The 10,484-nt window shown below is 46.8% G+C and overlaps 1 protein-coding gene across 2 annotated transcripts; it reads left to right on the forward strand.

Moving 5' to 3' along the window:
• The first annotated feature begins 1,380 nt into the window (after positions 1 to 1,380).
• Positions 1,381 to 8,355, forward strand: SSBP1 (single stranded DNA binding protein 1). 2 transcript variants are annotated; one of them, XM_083572430.1, is made up of 6 exons: positions 1,381 to 1,466; positions 2,646 to 2,709; positions 2,896 to 3,035; positions 4,378 to 4,472; positions 6,148 to 6,236; positions 8,180 to 8,355. In XM_083572430.1, exons 1-6 carry the CDS (start codon positions 1,443 to 1,445, stop codon positions 8,221 to 8,223), a joined length of 456 nt encoding a protein of 151 aa, XP_083428556.1. In that variant the 5' UTR covers positions 1,381 to 1,442; the 3' UTR covers positions 8,224 to 8,355. The 2 variants fall into 2 exon arrangements, with proteins under 2 accessions (XP_083428556.1, XP_083428557.1); XM_083572431.1 differs by having other exon boundaries at positions 1,397 to 1,466; positions 2,896 to 3,036; positions 4,385 to 4,472.
• The last annotated feature ends 2,129 nt before the right edge of the window (positions 8,356 to 10,484 follow it).

Genomic DNA, 10,484 nt, shown 5'->3' on the forward strand with positions numbered 1-10,484 from the left:
ATCTCCCCAAAGCGGGTCCTGCCGGGAGCGCATCTCCACCTCTTCCTCGGCGCGCATCTCTCCCAGAGCCGTCAGCATCACAAGCTTATTTCCCCACCACCACGATGGGTTTGTTGTGAACTTTATAGAGAGAGCGACTTCAAATTTATGCTCTCTTAATGCAGTTTTTAAAGCACGCGGTTAAAACCCCATCTGCGCTACACATTTAAAGCACCGGCATATCGCTTTAAACAGCCATGGCTTCCTTCCCCAAAGAATCATGGGAGCTGTAGTTTGTAAAGGGTGCTGAGATTTGTTAGGAAGCCACTGTTCCCCTCACGGAACTGCAATTCTCAGAGTGGTTTAAGAGACAATCCCTCTTCCTAGAGAACTCTGGAAATTGCAATTCCAGGAGGACTTGCACAATAAACTAACTGCCTCCAAAGATCAGGCTTTGTGCAGTAAGGAAAGTGGAAGGAAAATGCACTGGAAAATGGCACTTGCTCTGAGGCAATGTCATGTAACCTCCCTGCCAGCAAATCGGAACGAATGCTTACTAACTAACCAGCTTTGTCTAACCTTCACCGCAAACAAGGGAGAACGAACGCTTAGCTGGCTGTGATGCCGTGTTCTGTGTATTGTGTTCATAATTTGTAACTGTTCGGTGAAAGTAATATGTCATCTTTTGAATCATTGTATCTTTTCACCCCAGATTATTGTCTCATTCTTCTCAGCCATGCTACTACATGTGAGCCTGCTAGGGTGAGCAGAGGTTGACAGGGTGGTGACCCTGTAAAATGCACCCACACACACCCTGCCCAAAGTATTGATATTTTGGTGGTGGCAGCTAGTGATTGTTTGGGATGATTAAGGGCATGGTTTAGTCCTGATTATAACCCTGGGGCAACAGCCAGAAATCCACTTAATTTGTCTTGTCTAATGACTCCTGTGGGCTAAGGAAAAGGGTCAGGATTTTCTGAAATACTTTGGGGGTCTGCCACAAAACGATTCACTTTAAAACAGGAATAAGGAATCTGTGTCCCTCCAGATGTTACTACGACTCCCATCACCCCAGACAGTTGGCTGCACTAGCTGGGGCTGGTGGGAGATCGAGCACCACAACATCTGGAAGGCAGGGTTTAAGTTATCCCCTTTTCTTCCATGTCTGTTAAGATGGCCAGACTGTATATGCAAGGTCTCTGATGAGATACTGCGTTTCTTCAGCTACTCCTGGCTTGTTTCTGTGCTTCCTATGCCTTGTGCTTTAGATGCATAGCGCAGACGGGACTTATACCAAATGTGAAGTGTGCAGAAAAGACAAAAGGGATAGCTTTATTGTGTTCTAAGAGGAGACAAATTGAGTAAGGTATTATGGCAACAGGAAACTGATTGTTTTAATAGCTGCTTTGTCTTTCAGAGGAACTGTCAAAGCCCCCTAAGAAGACGTAAAGAAAGCAGCAGAAATGTTGCGCAGGCCCTTACTGCAGGTAACAATTCCATATTCTTTTGGCACAGTTTTTAAGTGCTGTTTTCTGTGAAGTAGAAGACACATATCAAAAGCAAAGTCAAGGAGCTGGAAGTTGCTTATGGTTGTATGCCTGCTACTAGGCCTTCTGGGCAGGCTGTGGCTTTGAAGTGTGAGAAGTGGTACAAAGAAACTGTGAAGAATTGCAGCCCAGCTTAATTGCAAAAGACCTTTGCAGGCAAATACTTCAGACCTCTGGCAGGGGGAGAGAAAAGCAGTAGCCCTGTCCGCTTTTGCCATCAACTTCTAACAGATTACTCACAAAGGAATGTCACCCTCAACTGGAAAACAAAAAAGTTCCTCAGCACAACATGCCCTGGATGCCTGCAGAACCCTAGAATGCCAGCTTTAAGCAGCTACTTGTCAGCCTCTTGCTGCTCTGTTGTGGCAGGGTCCGAGAATCCCAGCCAGACCTGACCCTTTTAAACAATGTCAAAACCATATAGGTAAAGCACTATTATGCCACTTTAACAGGCATGGCTTCCCCCAAAGAATTCTGGGAGCTGTGGTTATTTAAGGGCACTGGGAGTTGTTAAGAGACCCATATTCTTCTCACAGCACTACTCTTTCCCGAGGGAACTCTGGGAACTGAAGTTCTGTGAGGAGAATGGGAGTATCTTAACAAACTACAGTACCCAGGATTCTTTGGGGGAAGCCTTGCCTGTTAAAGTGGCATAATAGTGCTTTGAATGTATGGTACAAATGTGGCCTTATTAAACCTTTTATTTATTGGCACTAGCAAATGAATGAAGATTGGTGATGGCTGTTAGCAGAGCTGAAGTGTGTCACTGGACACCGAACTACACAAATGGCTAAAACATGGATGCATCCTGGACCACTCACATCACCTTTTCCCTCTCCCCCACTCCCCCAAAATCAAGTGACAGTCCTCACCAGAAATGCCCTATTGCAGGGATGGTAGCTGTGGCCTGCATTCTAATTTCATGCAGACTGGAAAGAGAACAAAAATGGAGGAAAGGGGTGTGGCAAAAAGCGGGGGGAAGTAGCTTTGTTCCTCTCCCCAGCTCCATCACGTGGCCCCCAAGGGATTACTTCCAGGGAAGTGTGGCCCTTGACAGAAAAAAACACGATTCCCTATCCCTGCTGTATTGGCTTTGCCCATTGTTTTCCTTTCTTCTAGGTGATGCGCCAGTTTGTGAGGCACGAGTCTGAGTCGCCGACGCTGCCTTTAGTCCTTGAACGATGTAAGTAGCTCTTCTTGAGACGAGAGGCAAGCTCTGTGGGTCATGTGGAATCAGTATCAGATCATCCCGTTGTGCTATTTAACTGTCTTTTGTGCTGCCAAGGGTGTGTCAACACAACCATGTTGGTTCCTTCTCTTGTTATTCCTGCTCTCTTCTTCTTCTTCTTCTTCTTCTTCTTCTTCAAAGCCTTGAATCGTATCCAGTTACTTGGCCGTGTAGGACAGGATCCTGTCATGAGGCAAGTTGAAGGCAAAAACCCGGTCACCATCTTCAGCCTTGCAACCAACGAGATGTGGCGATCGGGAGAAAGCGAATCGTTCCAAGGAGGTGAGCTGCTGTCGCTGCTGAGAGCTCAGCGTTGCTAACTGCGACATATTTAGGGGGCTATTCTGGCATTACGCTGTGTTAGATGAAAGTCTCAACTCCTTCGTTTCAGCATAGGTTAATCAAAACCTATGTTATAATGCCAGTTTTTTTATTATTATTTAAGACCCTTTGTCAAAAAGACCACAGGGCAGAGAGCATAATAAAGAGAGTAATAATATACATAAGCATATCTATAAAATACAAAAATCCCATAACCAATATATTTATATTTTATTTATATTTATCTTTTATTGTGAATCGCCCTGAGACCCGCAGGTATAGGGTGGCATATAAATGCAACATAATAATAATAATAATAATAATAATAATAATTTATTTCAACAGTTTATATACCACTTAATTACAGTCTTCTCTAAGCAATGTACAAATCCCTCCATTCTCTGACTCTTCCTTTTCCTATCCCTGCCTTGTGTCCTTCATTGCTCTTCGCTCCGGGGGGGGGGGTCATTTTTCTTTGCCTTCTCCCACTCCTGCCCCTCATCACCTTTGCCATTGCTATTTCTGACCTTAGATCAACATCCTGTTCCCAAAGTTTTGGACAGCCCTTATTCCTGAGGCCACCTTCACCTTCCATCTCCACCATCTCCTGGCCCACTCAGTGCCCTCCAAGCACTTGTCCGTCCCCCACATACAGTACTCTTAACACTGAACAGCAGGAACTAACTCGCCTATGTTATAAACCCAATGTCTGCTGGAAAAGGTCCCTTGCCCAAATGAACATGGCTCACTGTAGGGGTTTCTAGGTAGGCATCTCTCTGGCATTGAGGAAGTTCATGGGGTTGCAGTGCAGCATAGCATGCCCCACTGTGGGTGTCCTCGACAAGCCATACTCTCCATGTCTTGGGCAAAGGGTTCTATGTGTGTAGAGTTCCTCCATGCAAGGCCGTGGAGTGCTGGGATTTGGGGCTAATAACAATCTTTGTTTGGAGGGTCTCTCTGCACATATGGCAACACACTTCACACAGATGCCGAATGCACTGTTGTGGGTGTCTGTTGTTAAGAAACGGGGTGGCTGCACCGTGAAACTCCATGATCGCACATTGAAAGAAGATGCGATGGAGTTGAAGTGAGCTCTTCTTCCACCCCATGAAAGTATTCGCCCAACATGGTGCCGTCCATATGTTGTTGGACTCCCCCTTCCATCAACCCCAGCCAGAAATGATGGGAGTCGGTAGTCACAGCAGCAGCTGGAGGGAGCCACGTTGCAAAAAGGCTGATTTAACCCACCCTCTAGAAAAGACCATGAATCCACGGGTGTTTATCTGTTCTGTGTTTCCTTTTGACCGAGGTGATATTACACAGAAGACGACATGGCACAGGATCTCTGTGTTCAGACCGGGGCTAAGAGATGTGGCGTATCAGTATGTGAAGAAGGGGTGAGTTAAACTGGGGGAAGTCTCCATAACAGAAGGGCGTTACAAAACCTCAGGAGCTTACTGTTGACATTCTTTGTATACCAATCTCCCCTGCACAGCAGACATGGGGGACCTGTGGTCTTCCAGGTGTTACTCAAGTACATCTCTCATCATTCCTGACTATTGGCCATGCTGGCTGGGACTGGTGGGAGTTGGAGTCCGACACATCCAGAGGACCACAGGTCCCCCACTTCTGGTATAGAAAACCTGGGGTTGGTGGCCTGGCCTAATGTATGAACTGAGGCAGGAGACCCCTGGCAATGAAATCACTTAGATGTTCTTAAGCAAGCCAATCTGTGCCTTAGACACAAGTCTACAATAAGGAGGGATACTAAGGCTTACCTAACTCACAATAAGGATGATAGATGAAATATGTTTTAGTGTTCTTTGGAGCTATTTAAATGCATTTTTTGTTGTTGTGGACCTTGACACCTGACGGTTAGGACCCACCCTCTTCTTGTGACTATCTTGTTTTAATTCTGAAATTTTAAGTTGTTCTAACTCACCCTAGGACCTGCAGGTGAAGAACTGGTAATAAATGTAGTGGCCGTAGTAATTAATGGTGCTTATATATTTAGTGGGACGCGGGTGGCTCTGTGGGTTAAACCACAGAGCCTAGGACTTGCCGATCAGAAGGTCGGCAGTTTGAATCCCTGCAACGGGGTGAGCTCCCATTGCTCGGTCCCTGCTCCTGCCAACCTAGCAGTTCGAAAGCACGTCAAAGTGCAAGTAGATAAAGAGGTACCACTCTGGCAGGAAGGTAAACGGTGTTTCCATGTGCTGCTCTGGTTTTCCAGAAGTGGCTTAGGTCGTGCTGGTCACATGACCCGGAGCTGTACGCCAGCTCCCTCGGCCAATAAAGTAAGATGAGCACCGCAACCCCAGAGTCGGTCACGACTGGACCTAATGGTCAGGGGCCCCTTTACCTTTATATATCTATTTGCACTGTCCTCTCCTATTTTGTTCATTACACCAGAATGGAAGCCCACGTGAGCCAGACTGGATAGTATATTTTGGCTGGGAGACCCAGATTCAAGCCCCCATGCAGCCAGCAAGAAGCCCACTGCCTGACCTTCTGACAGTCACTACCTGCCAGCCTAGGCTACCTCACATAAAATGGGAGGAAGGAGGGAACCGTGTAGGCTGCCTTGGTCTCCTTGATTGAAGGACAGAATATAAATGTAATAAATAAATAAGCCCTCGGGGATAGCTCAATTGGTAGACCCTCTTAATCTAAGGATTGTGGGTTCGAGAGCCATGTTGGGTGAAAGATGTCTGCACTGCAAGAGGAGTTGGAATATAGATTATCCTTGTGGTCCCTTCCAACTCTACAGTTTTAGGAGTCTGAGTCTGTAAGCCCACTCACAACTTAAAATAGCCTGTGTGTGTGTGTGTGTGTGTGTGTGTGTGTGTAGACCCAGAAGGACCCATTTCAGTAGCCTGCTGTGATGAGACACCCTCCGGTTTGCACATACACACCCCCCGCAATGGCTTTTGAAATTTTCCTTCCCTCTCACACCTTCTGTGACTACGGAATAATCAGATGAGCGCTATCTGTTAGCGGTAGCTCTTAAACCACTACCAGCAAAATGTCACCATTAATCTCCCCTGTTGTCTTATACTTGGCTTCTGGCAGTGCTCGGATCTACGTGGAAGGGAAGATAGACTACGGCGAGTACGTAGACAAGAACAACGTAAGGCGGCAAGCCACAACAATCATAGCAGGTAAAGAACTTCCTATGACAAGCCAGGCAGGGCAAGCGGGGGAGGGGGCTGTGCTTGTTGCCCATGCAGCCAAACCACCTTTCTCCTTCCTTGCTTCGAACAACAAGGCGGATTTAGATAGAACTGAGAAATGCCTTAAATGCCTAGCCTGTGCCACAAGGTGTCGCTGTTGGGTGCTCTTAGTGAAGACAGCTAAGTGTCTGCTCTGCTTTAATTTTGCACATGCTTCTTCAAGTTCTCCCATTTTATCGTTGGTGTGTAAGTCGTTTTCATTTTAGAAAGTTTGCAGGCAATGCATGCCCTTAAATGCATTTCCTCATGACATATGAATGTTCAGTCATACTTTATCCCATTGTACACATTTTAAAACTTAAGGTAAAGGTAAAGGGACCCCTGACCATTAGGTCCAGTCGTGGCCGACTGGGGTTGCGGCGCTCATCTCGCTTTCTTGGCCAAGGGAGCCGGCATACAGCTTCCGGGTCATGTGGCCAGCATGACTAAGCCGCTTCTGGTGAACCAGAGCAGTGCACGGAAATGCCGTTTACCTTCCCGCCGGAGTGGTACCTATTTATCTACTTGCACTTTGACGTGCTTTTGAACTGCTAGGTTGGCAGGAGCAGGGACCGAGCAACGGGAGCTCACCCCGTCATGGGGATTTGAACCGCTGACCTTCTGATTGGCAAGTCCTAGGCTCTGTGGTTTAACTCTGTGGTTTAAAACTTACTTTGTCCTAAAATACAAGTTCGTTTGTTTTCTAAATGCATCCTGATGTGTCTTTTGAGCTGAGAGCTGCATTCAGAAATTGAGAGGAGGGCAGAATCCAGAGAACTACTACTTCCTTGTCTATGAGCTTTTGCACGCTTCCCCTCTGCCGACTAAGAGGCTGGTCAGACTCGGTTTGCTTTCTCAAAGAAAGCGAGCCTTGTCTGAAAGTTCAGATTTCAGGAGTTTAGCAGGAAATACTTGAATGTCTGGCTGTGCCACCGATTATAGGTTTCCTCCCATCTTCCTGCGTTCTCTGTCCGACAGGGTGGCTGTTGGAGGAGAGGCAGCTTGGAGAGGTGGCTAAGGAAAAGAGGGAGAAAATAATTCCCTTTTAATGAACGAAACACCTGCTAAAAACACCCCATGGTATGCTGGTAATAACTTTGGGTTGTAGCCAGTGTTAGTCCTACTCAGGACTAACTGAAACCTATCAACATCTTTAACTTGGGTTCATTGATTTCAGTGGGTGTGCTCTGAGTAAAACTTAGCTGGATGCAACCCGTTATTAGGACCAACCCCAAAGTTGCAAAACATTTGTAAGCAGCTCACTGCATAAAAGCCATTAGCTTTATTTTGGATAGGTAGTCCTGGAACGGCTGCACCCTCTGTTCTCTCCTCACATACAGTGGTACCTCGGGTTACATACGCTTCAGGTTACAGATTCTGCTAACCCAGAAATAGTGCTTCAGGTTAAGAACTTTGCTTCAGAATGAGAACAGAAATCGTGCTCCAGCGGCGGCAGCAGGAGGCCCCATTAGCTAAAGTGGTGCTTCAGGTTAAGAACGGACCTCCGGAACGAATTAAGTACTTAACCTGAGTTACCACTGTATTGAGAACCCATGTGAGGTGGGTTGTGGGGTCAAGTTGACTACCCCTGCCGGCGCATTAAGTAGCCATTCTCAGCAGTGTCCACCCATTGTCTAGTATGTGAATGCGTTCTACTTGCCGTCTGGACAGTTGAGGACTTGCCTGCTCTGGATGGTGGTTTTCTTGTATGGGCATCTGGTTTTAGTCTTCTTTTAAATGCTTCTGCTGTTTTCATAGTTTTTAACTTAATATGTGCGCATCAACTTGGGATGGTCGCTTAGAAGGTGACTAATAAATCAGTGGTCTTTGACTCCGTGTTTGTGTCCATCCATGTTTGAATGCGTAACTTGTCTCTTTTTCTCTCCTTGCAGATAACATTATTTTCCTGAGCGACCTTCTTAGAGAAAAGGAATGAGCGGTCTGTCCTGGGACCAGGTTTTCAGCTGTTCCTTTTTCTTCTTCTTTTGGTAGCATTTCCTAATTCTGCAATCATGTGTCTGCCTATAGTTTCTTTTCCATGATTAAAAATAACCTTTTGTACAAATAAGGAGGTTGGTGTGAGTGTTCTGTGTCTATTTTTGCAGCCCGTCCTCCTCTTTTCTTGATTCAGGCTTTTGCAGGGCTTTTTTTTTCAGCCGGAACTCTCTGCAACCCAGTTCCTGCACCTCTCAGGTGGACACCATTGCCATTCTAAGAGAACGAGGGAGTCATTCATGGTGACTTTTTTCTAGAAAAGAAGCACTGGGCTTTTGACATCTCTGTGTTTCACTTTGCAGAGAAAGCTTGCAAAAGCAGGGTGTGTGTAAGAGAGAGAGAGAGAGAGATGTGTATTGTTTTTCACTTGTTAATTGTAACTGCTCTTCAGTTCTGTGGAAAATGTTGTGATTGGTTTCAAAGATGGTGGGGAGCTATGCAAATCAGCAAGGCCCAGACCAGAGCCATATTTGATAGCAGGACTAGCCATATTCCGGCATTCTGATTACTTGTGTGTAAGCAAATGTGTGAGGAAGCTCTGCCTTCTCCACTGCATTCTGTTCTCCTTTTTTCAGCCTTCTATGAGCAAAGCTGAGAAATATTTATTTCTGGAACCTTGGTGGAGCCAGTCAGAGGAGGCTTCACTGGGCTGGATGGATCAATGGCATGGCTTGTTATAAAGCAACTTCCAGTGTCCCAGGTCAGCGTCCCTAAGTGCCTCTCAGATCTGCATTCTGCCCTTTGTATAGCCTGGTCTCTGTTTGAGACCCAGCATATCCCCCTTGAAATTATGAGGCTGCCATTTGACCAGTAAGGTTTACTGCGAGGAGCCCATTACCTGAGATCCCTTAACTTGAGGAGTGCAGGACATTTTTATGTCAAGGGCCACATTCCCTCATGGGTAATCTGTTGGGGGCCGCATACTAGCAGTGGACAGAGCTAGAGCTACTAATACACAGAGCTAGATGGATTAACTAAGCCGGAATAAAGACCACCCTGCTACAACTTTTGCCAAGGCAAATGCTGTTTTGAATCCCCATTCCTGTGCCGGTCAACTTGGATGTAAGCGTACAGGGTTTCTTTGAAATAAAAGTATACAGAGGACTTGCTTATTCTTAGTAGTACAACAGACCAATACGGCTACAGTTCCAGGAAGCAAGTGAAAGCAATTCTTTTCTGCTTGTAGTGTGCAGATTCACACTCTCTGCAGAAGCCTACCAATTGGTTCTTGGTCAGCTGGGGGTGGGAGGAATTGTTTTCTCCAAGCCTAGGGCACAGAAGTATAACTAGATGGGGAAACCACTTTTAAAGGTCAGGAAAATTAAGGGCAAAATGAACAGGAAGGAAGCAACTCTGCTGGGATGGAAGGATTGGGGCAACTTCAGGAGGCGTCAGACAGAGGTCAGCTGTTTTTTAGCTGCAGGGATTGAATCTATGACTTGCACTGAGCTCAGCTTTGCCTTTCCTCTCTAGGTGTTACAGGATAGACACAGAGATTACATGTCCCTGAACTGCATTCTTCTGGGATCATGTTTAGTTTCGTGACCTTTTTATGTTCCTGTCGGTTCTCTGTTCAATATTTGCTTAGGTATGCATTGTGCCATCCTTTCCGCATCGCTCCATGGACTTGCCCCTGCCCTGGCCTCAGGCCCTCCCGACTGAAGCATGGCTGCATTGGCAAAGGGATGTGTGCAAACTGACAAAGTGCAGAGGAGCCACCTTGGGAGGAGCGGGGGGTTGTTTGTAGAAGTGGGGGCAGCTGAATGTGGGGGCAAACACATGCTGGCAGTGTGACTCAGAGCACACTCTGGCCAGTGTTTGCAAAGCAGAGTTTGTGAATGCTGGATTCTGCTTTGCTTCCCTCTGGCTTCTCCGCCTCTTTAGGAGAGCAAACGAAAGAGCAGGACCCTTCTGACAGCTTCAGGCATAGGTAAAGGTAAAGGGACCCCCGACCATTAGGTCCAGTCCCGGACGACTCTGGGGTTGCGGCACTCATCTCGCTTTATTGTCCGAGGGAGCCGGCGTACAGCTTCCGGGTCATGTGGCCAGCATGACTCTGCATGACTCTGGCGAACCAGAGCAGCTCATGGAAACGCTGTTTACCTTCCCGCTGGAGTGGTACCTAATTATCTGCTTGCACTTTGACGTGCTTTTGAACTGCTGGGTTGGCAGGACCAGGGACCGAGCAACGGGAGCTCACCC

This window comes from Podarcis filfolensis (genome assembly GCF_964270895.1).
Source record: "Podarcis filfolensis genome assembly, chromosome: 10".
In the NCBI taxonomy this organism is placed as follows: Eukaryota; Metazoa; Chordata; class Lepidosauria; order Squamata; family Lacertidae; genus Podarcis; species Podarcis filfolensis.